The following is a 16,347-nucleotide window of genomic DNA, read 5'->3' on the forward strand; positions in this document are numbered from 1 at the left end:
CTATTCCCCATATGAAGGTGGGGCAGGATGGTTCTTCTTCCCAATACCAATCAAAATCCCAATTCCATGAAACAGCTGGTTAATGCTACTTATTTAAACCTTAAAAATGGCATCAAATAGATCATATCATTCAATAAGTATTTACTGAATACCCACCTACAACAAATCTGTAAGAGGGTTTTATACAAAAGAGATCTCTCTTCCTTGTTAAAATGTTGGACATCTTCCTTTATCTATTCCAAACAAATATGTATAGCTTCCTCATATATATACCAAGAAATTCCCGCCATCTGATACCCTACCCAAACTCGACACTGCAATGAATAAGGAACTAACAGCCTCAACTTAATACAGGCAAGCACCCTAGACCTAGGAAATGTTCTACTTAATGGTATTTAAGAATCCATTTGGGCTAAGAAGGATTATAAGAAAAGACTATTAATTTAACCGAACCTTAAATGAAGACTAACAAATGAAAATTGATAGAACATGGGAAAGATATTTAGGGATATTTTCCCATCCCCAGCATGTTGTAAAAAAACTAAAATACTGAAAATATGACATTCTGAAACCATCTACCCCACCACTACCCCTAGTCGGACAATGCTGGCCACACTTCTAAGAGTTCAGCAAAATGGAAAGGGTGCAGACTGACAACACAAGCAATGAAAAAAAACCCCACAAACTAAGACTACAGAGACCTTTTCAATTTACCTGGCACCTTTTCATTTTCTATAGTCCTATAGAAAATTTTCTATAGTTCTATAGCAAATGTTTGTAAAGCACACTGTAAAGGCAAGAAGACAGCAGGGGTCATCTCTGATTCCTCCCTGTCCCTCCCCACATTCAATCATCAAGCCCACTGGATTAATAATGTAAATCTCTATCCCCACTACGCCTATCCTAGACAAAGTCACCATCAACTCTTCCCTAGGCCAGATATCAGCAAACTACAGCCTACAGGCAAAATCTGACTTGTCTCCTGTTTTTGTAAATAAAGTTTTATTGGAACACAGTCATGTCCATTCATTTATATATTGTCTTTGACCATTTTCATGCTACAATGGCAGAGTTGAAGAGATGTGACTGTCTGACCCACAATGTCTAAAATATTCATTATCTGGCCTTTTACAGAAAAAGTTTGTCAACCCTGACCTAAGTAGGCTATTAAATAATTCTCTGACTGGTCTCCCTGCCACCCATTCAATTCATCCTCCAAATTGCAGGCTGGATGAAAGATTTAAAAACACAAATCTGATCATTCATTCTTTTGCAAAGTAATCGGAACTCCTTTAGGTAACTTCTATAACTTTTCCAACCTCCTATCTTGCCACTACCCATTCAACCTTTATATTCCAGTTATTCTATTTTAATATCTTCAGATCCACCTTGCTCTAACCTTTGGCCTTTCAGCATGTCCCAGGAACACTCTTTCTCCTAGCTAACTCCAGGTTCGGGGTCTCCATGTACATGTCATTTTTTCAAGGAAGCCATTCCTGGTCCCTTGGGCTGGGATTAGGTGGTCCTGAACTTCCTCCACCACTGACCTTATTAGATTCTAATGCATATTTAATTGTCAGGCCCAATCAAAAGCCATATGAGAGCAGAGGTAGACTCTGATGTTAACTATGACACCCTTGCAGCAGGCATATGTTTTTGCTCAAATAAATTCATCCTTTGCATCATATTCTGAGAATCCAAAGAACTTTTTCTCAGTGATTTAGCAGAAATATTTAACCAATGAAGATAAATAAGTCATGATATAATCATGGCAGAATAAGTTGATTGCAAAATCTGAAAACCTAGAAACCTACAAAAAGACAACTTCTTCTGAGCAAAACTGTTCACACCATGTGCTTTTTAAATTTATTATTAGAGAAAACTTGATCGTCAGAGCTTATTCTAGACTGTATTTAATGAAAAGAACAAAAATAATGAAACTAAGAAGGGTATTCCCCCAGTACCTGCTCTTCCCTCTCCTTTTCTTTGGTTTTACTTCTGTAGACTCTAGCAGAGGTGGCATCCTGGGATGGAATGGCAGAGATCTGATGCAGTGGCATGCTCATCCCAGCCTCCTGTGTGGTCTTCCTCTTTACGGAAGAAAGTCTCCAGTGGTAGAGTCATTTTGGGCCATGGACTTCAAGCTGAGAGAGAGAAAGGAAGACAAGACATAACTGAGCTAAAACACTTTAAAAATTTCCAACAGTGAGATTAGCATTTTATATTTATATTCATATTTAGTTAAATAAGTTACAATTAAATAAGTTACAATGTCTAACATAAATACTTCATCTTCAAAAATGATAGAAGATGAATGCCTATGGCGAGAACTGTAACATTTTTTCTCATGTAATAAGATGGGAGCACCTGAAAGAGGCTGGTGTAACAGGTACATGCATAATCAGATATTAATTTTCCAATGGCTACTTAGGTTTTAAACATAGCAGTCTCATCCTTTATTTTAAGAATATTTTTGAAGTTACACATTTTTTTTTGAACAAGCATTCATCCTGATATAAGTAGTGATCCTTCCTTAAGATCACTGCCCTTGAGTCCATATAATGGTAATATTAAAAGTTAAAGAAGTCTGAAATAAGTTTAAGATATCTATGATCCATGCTTAACCTTCTAAAAGTCTAGACTCTCTAGACCAGTTTATTGGCAAACTTTTCCCGTAAAGAGCCAGAAGTAAATATTTTATACATTGTGGGCCATATTTGTTTCAACTACTCAATTTTGCCAATGTAACAAGAAAGTAGGCACAATGAGTTTGTAAACGAATAAGAATGGTTATGTTCCAATAAAACTTTACTTACAAAAACAGGTGGCAGACTAGATTTGGCCCACGGGCCTGGAGTTTCCTAATCCTGCTCTAAGAATATTCCAGGGAAGATGAGGGTCATCACAGACATTCCTGGGACCATAAAAGGCTGCCTTAGGTAAAATAATAGTGTCCGAATAAGCTATATTCATGATTCCAGGCAGCCCTTACTTTTTTTCTGGTTTTCTCCTACATTCCTCCAAAGTACCTAGTAATTGAATTGTGTGTTCTCTATCTCTCTGCCCCCACTGAGATCTATCAAACTCTGTATACAACCAATTAAATATAAATTACCCAAACTATCCATAATGTTTAACAAGGTAACATTTCACTCTGTTTGAATTTTAACAAAGGATGGAAGCCTTAATCCAAAAGAATGAATCTCTAATTTGGGGATTTTCGTTTATTAAGCATGTATTGGAGGTGGGGCAGTAGACAAGGAGGGTGAACAATAGGGCCTGACAACCCTAAGTACACATCTGTCGAGCAGCCATTTGTTCCACCTCTCCCCTACCTGTGCTCTGGACCAAAGGTAGGTGTTTGTGTGGCTGATCCCACCTCTGACAGTGTTACTAACCACACCGAAGAGCAACAGGACTCACAAAAGCAACTTCTTCCACAGGACTCTGATCAACAAGCAACAGGAAGGAACAAGAAACCGGAAAGGATCAACACACAGGAGAAAATAAGCTAAAAGAATATCCTGTTTTTAAAAAGTCTAGTTTTATAATAGTTGGATGATCACTCATAAGCAATAAAACAGGAAAACAAGAGTAGGTAATATTAGTATCTAGATATTATATCCAATAATAAATAAAATGTTAATGTCTAGATATTACATATCACCTACTCTATTTCAAGCCTTTGATGAGGCTGACACCAGATGGAACATTGTACCCAAACAAATGGTCTGAATATATGTGTTTACATTACATAAGACAAGAGGCACTCACTTACTGCTGCGTTGTCTTACACTCTCTGGAAGATCACAAGAGTCAGTAGTGAGCCGTTTTTCATCACTAATGCATTAAAGTCCTCTGTCAGAGATGACAAACTCCATGTGGCCTCTTAGAATACTTAGTCAAACTAACCATGCCTAGAGCCCCACCACATAGCATGCCAATAGCTGCCTTTGGTGCTTCTGGTATAATCATCATTATTACATCACTGGTACTTGACCATGACAAGCCTGGAGAAGACTATTTATGCCATAGAAACACAAATGTGAGAGGGTTTTTAATTTTATCGCAAAGTTTTGAAGGACCTCCCTCATTACAGCCATGTAAGCTACTCTTCGGATATGTACCCCTATCTCTAGGTACTAGACCTGAAAGTTTGCCTGAAGCAATCCCTCTCCTATGTCAGACATATTTAGGATAAAAATGATAATTTAAAAAACCAAACTACAAAACAAACCATACCACTTTGTATGTAAAGGTTCATATGAAAATCATAAAGCAGGTATTACTCATACTAGTTTCTTCACATAATTTCCAAGTATCGTTTTCTATCAATTCAAGTCATGTTTAATTAAGAGCAATAGTTAAACCTCTGCACTATGCCTGACAATCCAGGCAGGAGGACTTCAATTCCACTAATGCTACTTCGCAAAATACAACACACTTAATATGAACATCCATATCTAGAAGAACTGGACTGACAAAACTGGTTGTTTAAGAGTATGGAAATGAATATAACATGTTCATGTATCAGAAGCCTTACTATTGTTAAGATGGCAATTCTCCCAAAATTGATCTACAGATAAAGCAATCCCTATCAAAAACCTTCTGACTTCTTTGCAGAAATTGGAGAAGCTGATCCTAAAATTCATATGGACCCAGAACACCCAAAACAATCTTGAAAAAGAACAAAGTTGGAGAACTCACACTTCCTGATTTAAAAACTTACTACAAAGGAATGGTAAGAAAACTGGGTTCAAGATGGTGGCATAGGAAGATCCTAAACTCACCTCCTCCCACAGACACAACAAATATACAGTTACACAGGGAACAAATCCTTCTGAAAAGAACCTGAGAACTGCCAGAACACCTGCTCCACAATAAAGGATACAAGGGGCTCATCGAGACAGGTAGGAAAGGCATGCTTTCACCAAAAACTCCACTCCCAATATGGTGACCCACAATCAAGAGAAATCTTAATAAAATCAATCAACAAATCAAGCAATAGGCAAACAAACAAATAAATGGAGCTTCTTCCCAAGGAGTAAGGGGTTTATACCCACACCAGGCACCACAACCTTTGGGTCTTGCAACAGAAAGAAGAGCCCCCAAAATGTCTGGCTTTGAAAACCAACAGCGCTTATGTTCAGGAGTAACTCAGGATGGCAGGGGATGAAAACTCTGCTCTTAAATAGCATGTGTAAAGAACCACTTGCCCCAGGACCCAGTGCAAAGAGCAGCAGTTTGTAAAGAGCTTAGACCATCTGTGAGGGAAATTCACTTAGTAATCTTACAGCATCTGCCAAAGGGGCAGAAGTCTGCTGGGACTCTCCAGGGATGGAATGCTGACAGATGGCATTTTTACAGGCTCCCTCTACCTTGCTGGCACTGGCAGGCACCATTTTTGCCCTCTCATTCTAACCTGCTAAAAGCAGTGTGTGAACATCCCTGCTCAAGCCACAGCACCAAGAGACGCAGCTCTTGAGCAGCCACACACCTCCATTCCACTCGCACAACCCCACCAAAGCCAACAGGCATTCACAGCCTGCACAGGGGACATCCATTGAGCGCCAGGCCCAGGCTGACAGGAGGACTGTGTTTCTGGACCCAAGTGGAAAGAGAGTTCAAGAGACAACGAAGAACTAGGGCAAGGTTAAACAATAAGGTTCACTTCCCACATAGAGCCATCCCTTCAAGACAGGGTAAGATAGCTGCTTCACATGATACACAGAAACACAGACAGTCAAGCAAAATGAGGAAATGGAGGAACACATTCTAAATGAAGGAACGAGATAAAACCCCAGAAAAAAAACCTTAATGAAATGGAGATAAGTCATTTACTTGATAAAGAGTTCAAAGTAATGGTCATAAAATGCTCACTGAACTTGGGAGAACAAGGGAGGAAAACAGTGAGAAATTCCACAAAGAGACAGAAAATATAAGAAAGTTCCAAACAGGACTCACAGAGCTGAAGAATACAACAACTGAACTGAAAAACACACTAGTGGGAATCAACAGCAGACTAAGTGATACAGAAGAACAGATGAGTGACCTGGAAGACAGGGTAGTGGAAATCTCCAAACAGAACTGCAAAAAGAAAAAAAGAATTTTTAAAAATGAGGATAGGGCTTGCCTGGTGGCGCAGTGGTTGAGAATCTGCCTGCCAATGCAGGGGACACGGGTTCGAGCCCTGGTCTGGGAAGATCGCACATGCCGCAGAACAGCTGGGCCCGTGAGCCACAATTACTGAGCCTGCGCGTCTGGAGCCTGTGCTCTGCAACAAGAGAGGCCGCGATAGTGAGAGGCCCGCGCACTGCGATGAAGAGTGGCCCCCGCTTGCCACAACTAGAGAAAGCCCTCGCACAGAAACGAAGCCCCAACACAGCCATAAATTAATTAATTAATTAATTTTTTTAAAAAATGAGGATAGTTTAAGGGACCCGTAGGACAACAGCAAATGCTCTAACATCCGCGTTATATGGGTCCCAGAGGAAAAGGGACAGAAAACAGATTTGAGGAAATAATGACTAAAAACTTCCCTAACCTGGGGAAGGAAACAGACATTCAGGTCCAAGAAGCAAAGAGTGTCCCAAACAAGATGAACCCAAGAGATCCACACCAAGACAGATTATAATTAAAATGTCGAAAGTTAAAGAGAGAATCTTAAAAGCAGCAAGAGAAAAATAACTAGTTATGTACAAGGGAACCCTCATAAGACTATCAGCTGATTTTTCAGCAGAAACTTTGCTGAAAAGAAATGAAATACGGGTACATGCTACAACATGGATAAAACTTGAAAACAGAAAATGAAAGAAGGATCACATATTGTATGATTTTGTGTGAAATGTCCAGAGTAGGTAAATCTATAGAGACAAAAAGTTGATTAGTGATTGCCAAGGGCTGGGGTGGGGATTGGGGGGAGGGGGGCAGTGATGGCTAGAAGGGTTTCTTTTTAGGGCAATGAATATATTCTAAAATTTATTATGGTGATGGCTACATAACTCTTAAGTATACTAAAAGCCATAGAATTGTACCCTTTAATAAGTGGACTGTAATGGATGTGAATTATATCTCAATAAAGCTGTTTTTAAAATATGAAAATAATTAATATGGATTAAGATAGATAAATTTTTATTTTTCCTTTGTGCTATCCCTAATGTAATTTATCTGATGACATGGAGATGGCCATTGTTAGCCTATCATTCTTCTGGTTTTAAGAAAGGTAACATGAAGTATATAAAATTGGCAATCAGAAACCTAAGTTCAAGTCATGACTCTATTAAATACTAACTACGTGATGCTGGGCAAACTGATGAATTTCAAAGGCTCTGTTTCTTCATCTATAAAACAGAAAGGTAATAATCTCTACTCAGTTCACAGGGTTATTGTGAAGCCAAGTAAGATTATGTCCATGTACACAAATATCAGGGTTCTTAGCATCAGCACATTTTCCAGCCTGCTTTTTCAAGCATCTGCAACGATGCCTCTCACTGCTTCACAAAGGCCAGTTTGTTGGCTTTGTCTTTCCAGTACTATTTTCTGTCCTTCTCTACCTCAGTCTGACACAAGATATATACAACTGGGACCTCAAATCCTTTCTGACATTTACTTAGGACCTCTAGCAGCATGACTCTGCTAGAGGGGATGCAAGGTTGACAATGCTATCCCTCTAAGGGGAGAGGTAGGAAGGCCCTATCCAGAAGACCATCCCAGGAGCTTAACAATCAAGCTGTTCTATGTGCTTTCCAGATGGTCAAGATAAGCAAAGGATTCTGCCCATTCCAACAATGCTTGGGACAAATACAGACGACAAAGAGGCAGCCAGAAGACACAAGATGCCAGTGGCAGCCCCCCCTGAGAGACGGTCACCCCGGGTCTACATGCCTCCCTGCACACAGGGTACCAGGCTCCAGCAGCGCCCTCCTCCTCCCCATTGTGAGCTGCTGAATCGCAGTATCCTGACTGGCACTCTAAATAAACAACTTTAAGTTAAGCCTGTTTTTTTTTAAGGATTTTCTTATTTATTTATTTATTTATTTATTTTTGGCTGTGTTGGGTCTTCGGTTCGTGCGAGGGCTTTCTCCAGTTGCGGCAAGCGGGGGCCACTCTTCATCGCGGTGCGGGGACCGCTCTTCATCGCGGTGCGCGGGCCTTTCTCTATCGCGGCCCCTCCCGTCGCGGGGCACAGGCTCCAGACGCGCAGGCTCAGCAATTGTGGCTCACGGGCCCAGCTGCTCCGTGGCATGTGGGATCTTCCCAGACCAGGGCTCGAACCCGTGTCCCCTGCATTAGCAGGCAGATTCTCAACCACTGCGCCACCAGGGAAGCCCAAGCCTGTTTTTATCAGAAGAACATTTCACATAGGAAATGAGAAGCCTATGAACAGCAGCTAGCAGACACAAAAAGAAAAAAAGCAGTACGAGTGAGGAGACCAGCTGTAATACACAGCACTGAATGACCCAGGCCAGACCTAGAACAGTGAACTTGGAGGGAGAAGAGAGACCATTTGAAAAGGAGGACTGACATAATCTGGTGAGGGATCTAAACCGTCCCCTGGTTTCTAGCTATGCAATCACAAGACCAGAATGCAGAGAGGACTGCAAGATGCAGGAGGGGTTGGCCATGGGCACACTGAGCTTGATATGCCTGTGGGAAACCCAACATATGTACACAGTGCACACTGGGAGTCCCCAGCATACTGTGACACCTGAATACACAGGAATAGAATCTGGTTTCCAAGAAAAACCTGCAGAATCAAGCATTTATGTCATTAGATGCTATAATCAAATGATAAAACCTAACACCTATACAGGATTTTAAAACCTTTTAGGAAAAAGCAAAGGAAAATCTCTAACTATCATATTAAAAAAAAAAAACCTATCTCAACCAAAACTTAACATTATACTCACAGAGCAAAACTCTTAGAGGCATTCTATTTAAATTAGAAAGCAAAATAAGCATACTACCACTGCCATTATTTAATACATAGTTAGATACTAGGAGAGAGATTCATAGAAAATGTTAACATCAGTTTAATGATGTGGCAATACAAATGACTTCATTTCTCTATTTCCTAAACTTTTAGTAACAATACTTTTTTTTTTTTTTTTTTTTTTTTATGGCTGTGTTGGGTCTTCGTTTCTGTGCGAAGGCTTTCTCTAGTTGCGGCAAGTGGGGGCCACTCTTCATCACAGTGCATGGGCCTCTCACTATTGTGGCCTCTCTTGTTGCGGAGCACAGGCTCCAGACGTGCAGGCTCAGCAATTGTGGCTCACGGGCCTAGTCGCTCAGCGGCATGTGGGATCTTCCCAGACCAGGGCTCGAACCCGTGTCCCCTGCATTGGCAGGCAGATTCTCAACCACTGCGCCACCAGGGAAGCCCCAGTAACAATACTTTTATAGTTTAAATATATATTTTTAAAGAGTTAAAGTTAAAAGCTCAAGTCATTCCACATAGGTTGGTAACAGTCAGAATTTTATGTTATCAATGAATACATGTACAACCATAAAAGGGCTCATTTTCTGTGAGGAATACATTTCTGAAGACCTCACAGAAATCAAGCTTAATTTTCCTACAGGAATAAAGTAGGAGGATGCATTCTCAGGACACTGATGTTTTCAACCACTATAGTGTTTGTTTCATGCTCCTTTTAAATTTTTTTCAGGAATTCCTCTAATATTTTTGCAGAGTGCTTTTCCTTAAAAAACAGCATACTGTATCATGGGAATAGTTTGCCTTTCTTCATGGTGTTTTATTACATCTGACTTTCATTCCAAAGTGACTGATTTTGGAGATTTCATTATTTCATATCTTATGCATAGTAAGCCTTATTAATTATTTCCATGTCACACTACTTCCAGTTTGCATACTTCCCACAAAATGCAACTGCAATGGGATGGCCTTTACACATCCATAGAAATGGAGGCTAAGAACATGCAGTGCTAGGAATATAGTGTTATAACATGGCAGACAAGGGGAAGTTAGTACTTGCCCACGGTCAATAAATTTGAGCATCTGCCCAGCATTAAGAAGACTATCTGTTGTTGACACTGCTTTTTTCCAGTGTATGTCTGTCCCTGTTGCTATGGCAAAAACATATCTGTAGCAAGACCATCATCTTTCACAAAACTCAAAAAAGAATAATAAACATGGGCTATTAGCAAATGGTTTTTTCTTTTAATGATGGTTATAAAAGAAACCTCTTGTTCCAAAATAGTGAAAAAGCCTTCTTTCCAGCAGAGGAGAATAGACTGTTCTCTCTTAACAACAGATTTCCTGTGTGAAGGAAGCCCCTGTGGATCTGACCATGAGATCAGGCACTTCTGCTGTTTAAATGATATTTATTGTAAAAGTCCCTCAATTTCCTACCACCAATCATATAAACTTGTCCACTGCCCCCAACCCTTTCAGGAATTAAATAAATTGTATTATGCAGTTCAAAGGAAGAGGCGGCCTCAGCTCTGGGAGTGTACCTGGGCTCTTTGCCATCCTCCTCACCTGACTATTCAGGGGCCTCACTCTATCAGCCACCCTCTTACCCCATATTTTCACCCCATCCTTTCTAAAGGCTCATTCACATCAACAAAGGAATAGAATCAGTCTTCCAAGAAAATGCATAGAATAAGTAGTCTATGTCACTGGTTGCTATAAAAAATTATAAAAGTTCACACTGACACAGAATTTCAACGTGCATTATGGTTCTCCCATATCTAAAAACAAAAGTAAATTTTGATTTGCATTTCTCTAATGATTAGTGATGCTGAGCATCCTTTCATGTGTTTGTTGGCAATCTGTATCTCTTCTTTGGAGAAATGTCTATTTAGGTCTTCTGCCCATTTTTGGACTGGGTTGTTTGTTTTTTTGATATTGAGCTGCGTGAGCTGCTTGTATATTTTGGAGATTAATCCTTTGTCAGTTGCTTCATTTGCAAATATTTTCTCCCATTCTGAGGGTTGTCTTTTCGTCTTGTTTATGGTTTCCTTTGCTGTGCAAAACCTTTTAACTTTCATTAGGTCCCATTTGCTTATTTTTGTTTTTATTTCCATTTCTCTAGGAGGTGGGTCAAAAAGGATCTTGCTGTGATTTATGTCATAGAGTGTCCTGCCTATGTTTTCCTCTACGAGTTTTATAGTGTCTGGCCTTACATTTAGGTCTTTAATCCATTTGGAGTTTATTTTTGTGTATGGTGTTAGGGAGTGTTCTAATTTCATTCTTTTACATGTAGCTGTCCAGTTTTCCCAGCACCACTTATTGAAGAGGCTGTCTTTACTGTATATTCTTGCCTCCTTTATCAAAGATAAGGTGATCATATGTGCGTGGGTTTATCTCTGGGCCTTCTATCCTGTTCCATTGATCTATATTTCTGTTTTTGTGCCAGTACCATACTGTCTTGATTACAACCCTCAGAATGGGAGAAAATATTTGCAAATGAAGCAACTGACAAAGGATTAATCTCCAAAATATACAAGCAGCTCATGCACCTCAACATCAAAAAAACAAACAACCCAATCCAAAAATGGGCAGAAGACCTAAATAGACATTTCTCCAAAGAAGAGATACAGATTGCCAACAAACACATGAAAGGATGCTCAACATCACTAATCATTAGGGAAATGCAAATTAAAACGACAATGAGGTATCACCTCACACCAGTCAGAATGGCCACCATCAAAAAATCTACAAACAATAAATGCTGGAGAGGGTGTGGAGAAAAGGGAACCCTCTTGCACTGTTGGTGGGAATGTAAATTGATACAGCCACTATGGAGAACAGTATGGAGGTTCCTTAAAAAACTAAAAATAGAACTACCATACGACCCAGCAATCCCACTACTGGGCATATACCCTGAGAAAACCATAATTCAAAAAGAGTCATGTACCACAATGTTCATTGCAGCTCTATTTACAATACCAGGACATGGAACCAACCTAAATGTCCATCGACAGATGAATGGATAAAGAAGAGGTGGCACAATGGAATATTACTCAGCCATAAAAAGAAACGAAATTGAGTTATTTGTAGTGAGGTAGATGGACCTAGACTCTGTCGTACAGACTGAAGTAAGTCAAAGAAAAAAACAAATACCATATGCTAACACATATATATGGAATCTAGAAACAAAAAATGGCTCTGAAGAACCTAGGGGCAGGACAGGAATAAAGATGCAGACAGAGGGAATGGACTTGAGGACATGGGGAGGGGGAAGGGTAAGCTGGGACGAAGTGAGAGAGTGTCACTGACATATATACACTACCAAATGTAAAACAGCTAGTGGGAAGCAGCCACATAGCACAGGGAGATCAGCTTGGTGCTTTGTGTCCACCTAGAGGGGTGGGATAGGGAGGGTGGAAGGGAGATGCAAGAGGGAGGGGATATGGGGATATATGTATACGTATAGCTCATTCACTTTGTTATACAGCAGCAACTAACACAACAATGTAAAGCAATTATACTCCAATAAAGATGTTAAAAAAAAAAAGTAAAAATGCTTTCAATGCTCCTATTCTCTTTCCCTCTATAACCAAACTTTCTAAATTATATCTACAATGCTCTTCACTTTCTTGCTTCCACAACTCAGTTCAATGCAATCCAACCTCTGCTCCCCCATTCCACAAACTGTTCTTGGCCTTTCTCATTTACTGATCAAACTTAGGAGAAGAGCTCCAAATGAAAAAAGCGAAGTAATACATAATACATACACACACACATACATACAAAAAGAAAAAAACCTAGGAGAGATAAAGATAACGTTCTAAAGTTTAAAAAAATCCTTTTAAACAAGTCAACCAACATCCTCTTAGATGTACAGCCAGAAAATAAATTTCCCATGCACCCTTCTAAAGGAAATTCTTGGAAGATGTACTCTATCAAAATAAAGGATTAAATCAAGGAAGAGAAAAACACAGAATACACAAAACAGTCATTATAAGTTAGGAGAGGCACAAAGTGCAAGTTCCAGGATTGTACCTGCACAGCAGGCCTAAAGACTACTGGTACAAAGTGGAGCAGGCATATGGAACACTTCCAGGGGCAGGTCTCCAGAATACAAGAAGTCTCAACAGGGAAGATGGAGTGACAGATAATATCATGGACACCTCAGAAGAATTAAGGATAAGTATAATAACGATCATACAAGTAAAAACATAAAGTAACAACAACAAAACTATAGTAGAAAGAAAATGTAATCATTTGGCTCTAAAATGAACAATATTTCAATACTGATAATGGTGTAAACATTTTAATGATATAAACAACTTCGTGTAAACAACTTCGTGACATAACCAAATCTGGAGGATGGAGAGGAGAGAGATGGGGTATAAAAGAAAGTCAAGAGATGATGTCTAATATTTGTAAGTCAAGAAACAGTATAAGCATATTGTCTGAAAATATGGAGGCAACAATCAGAAGATACAACTATTGCATACACATAGCTGCCTCTGTGGAACAAGACAAGGGCTGTGAAGGAGTGGAGCAAAGGACTACTGGTTTTCATTACAGGACTTTGGGTACTACCATCTCCTACTCACAGTTCTAAAATTCAGAAAAATACCAAAACAAAGCAAAACAAAACCCTAGCTTTTCTTTACTTATATTTAATATTAAGACCTAATCTTATACAAACTCCCTGGGGGCCAAAACCTGACCTGAACTGACAGGAAGCTATTTATAGTCTCTACTTATGCAACTCAGCATAAATATTATGCTTCAATGAAGAAATATTAATGTGTTTTACAGGTATTACCCCAAGAAGAGTACTCACTAATTAATACTATATATAGACTACCTTTCTAAAATCTGAAAATTTCTGAAGTCTAAAATATTTCTGACCTAAGAATTTTAGATGAGAGAGTTTGGGCCTCCATTTCACTTTTCAAAAAGCTATGTGCATTTATTACTTTTTTCATTTTGAAAATATTTAGAATAAATAAATGGAGAGAAAGTATAAAGAGAAAACAGGCAGGAGACTCATGTGACCTTAAATGGAGCAATACCTATACAACATATTTTCCAATTGTGGCATTATACCTGGGTCACTATTTAGGTGCTGAATAAGGAAATTCCCTCTCTCATCGAAAATTTTAAAGAGAAAGAGAGGAAAAAGAAACAGAAAACTTCATTTGATTCATCATTCAACTCCTGGGATAACCACATCTATCCTGCTTTTCTAGAGCAAGACAGAGCTCTTCTTCCATACCCTCGAGCTCTTCTACACTCACCTTCAACATTTCTTTACCTTCCATGCACGTTTCATCTCATTGCAATCTGGCTTCAGCATAGTAAGGTTAACAGCACTCTCCATGGCTGTTAAGCCTAAAGGACATTTTCTGGGCCCATGTAATTTGACTTGAAATACTTACTCATTCGCACAACAGTAAATATTAGGATTCCTCAAAGCTCCAGTTTACCCTCTCCCTTTCTCATTCTTTGTTCCCTTTTCCTGAGTTATCTAATCCACATCTTTGGCTTCAATGACCACCTCTGCACATTTTACTCGAAAATACTGATAAACCAGACTTGATCAAATTTAAGACTTTTGTGCTTTTAAAAGGCACCATTAAGAAAACTGAAAAGATGGACTGGGAAAAAAAAATGTGACAATCATCTATCTGATAAAAGACTTGTATCCATAATATCTAAAGAACTCCTACAACTCAAGAAGATAACCCAATTTAAAGATGGGCAAAAGTTTTTAATAGTCATTTCACCAAAGGAGATAAATGAATAGCTAGTAAGCTCATGAAATTATCTGCAAATTAAAACCACAATGAGATAATACTATATCCCCCCTAGAAGAGCTATAATCAAAAAGACAGCCAATATCAACTATAGGATGTAGAGAAACTGGAGCCCTCATATACTGCCCTTGAGAATGTGAAGTGGTATAGAAACCTTGGAAAACAGTTTGGCAGTTTCTTAGTAAGTCAAGCATAAACTTATCATACAACCCAGCAATTCCACTCCTGGGAACTGACTCAAGACACATAAAGACATATGTCCTCTGTGGACATATTGTATATGAATGTTCACAGCAGCATTATTCATAATAGCCAAAAACTGGAAACGTTCCAAATGTCCATCAACAGATATACAGACAAAATGTGGCATCTCCACACAATGGAATACTACTTAGCAATTAAAAAGAACAAACCAATGATAAATGTTACAACATGGATGAACCTCAAAAACATTATGTAAAGTGAAAGCAGTCAGACACAAAAGACTACAAACTGTATGATTCTATTTTTATGATGTTTCTTGAAAAGGCAAATTCATAGGGACAGAAAGCAGATCAGTGGGTTGGGGCAGGAATAGGCATCAACTGCAAACATGCACGAGGGAACTTTTGGGGGCAATCAAATGGATGCACAACTCTAAATTTACTAACCTCACTGAGTGTGTACTTACAATGAGTGAATTATACTGTATCTAAATTATTCCTCAAGATGCTCATTTTACACAGCCTAAGAGGCCCTATGTGGTTTGACCCCTATTTATCTGTCCAACCCCATTTGTACCACCCTCTCCCACTACAGTCTAGCAACAGTGGCCTTCTTTCAGTCTCCTAAGACTTTGCAGCTCCTTCTACCACAGGGCCTTCATGTATGCTGTTCCCTGCCTACAATGCTCTTCCTGCCCCTCATGATCTAATTAACATCTGACCATCCTCAGAAAATCCCACATTTACTGGTCTTTACAGCATCAATGAAGAACCTCTACTTCATTAACAATTATCACAATTGGAATTTTACACTTATTGAATTCTTTAATTAATGACGTTCTCCCTTACTGGGCTGTAAGCTCCCTAAAGGCAGAGATCCTATCTCATTTTGCTCACCCTGTATCAGCACTCTCTAGCCCAATGCAATCACATAAAATCCATTCAGTAAATACTGACTGAACCAATCTTTCTCAGACAGGAGCCAAAACTAGCTGGGAATTTCACTTGTAACTCAAACTATAACGAATACTGTTCACTGTCTCAAATGCTGATTAAGTAGCATAGTGGAAATTTAGATGACACAAACAAAAATTCGGTATTTTTCATCCTTTTACAATTCATCTCAATTGGGAAGAAACAACTGATCTTTAAATATCTGCAGCAGATTGACCACATCAGACTAAGTCCAAAATTGTAATGGAATTCAAAATGCAATCCAAGTATTTTTAAGAATAATTCTAAAAGGCCACAATTACAAGTTGTTAAGAATTGCTGATAAAAGCTCTTTTAAGACAGAGGAAAACTTAAGCTTCATAAGTTACAGATAAGTAACTTCAATCTTTGAGTCAAAAATCCAATGAAGAAAAAAAAAAATCCAATGAAGAACAGGTAGCAAGTTACTAAGGAC

At 39.0% G+C, this 16,347-nt stretch overlaps 1 protein-coding gene across 7 annotated transcripts in view; it reads right to left on the bottom strand.

Annotated features, from left to right (window-relative positions):
* The window catches only part of MARCHF8 (membrane associated ring-CH-type finger 8), a 111,654-nt gene that overhangs the window by 60,126 nt on the left and 35,181 nt on the right, over positions 1 to 16,347 (bottom strand). For all 7 annotated transcript variants that reach the window (XR_009005680.1, XM_057531120.1, XM_057531115.1 and 4 more), the window contains exon 2: positions 1,965 to 2,144. Coding sequence is in view for 6 of the 7 variants with exons in the window: in XM_057531120.1 (XP_057387103.1) it covers positions 1,965 to 2,066 (102 nt within the window). In the remaining variant the exon portion in view is untranslated. The remainder of the gene's footprint in view (positions 1 to 1,964; positions 2,145 to 16,347) is intronic.

Source organism: Balaenoptera acutorostrata, chromosome 16, assembly GCF_949987535.1.
Source record: "Balaenoptera acutorostrata chromosome 16, mBalAcu1.1, whole genome shotgun sequence".
Lineage (NCBI taxonomy): Eukaryota > Metazoa > Chordata > Mammalia > Artiodactyla > Balaenopteridae > Balaenoptera > Balaenoptera acutorostrata.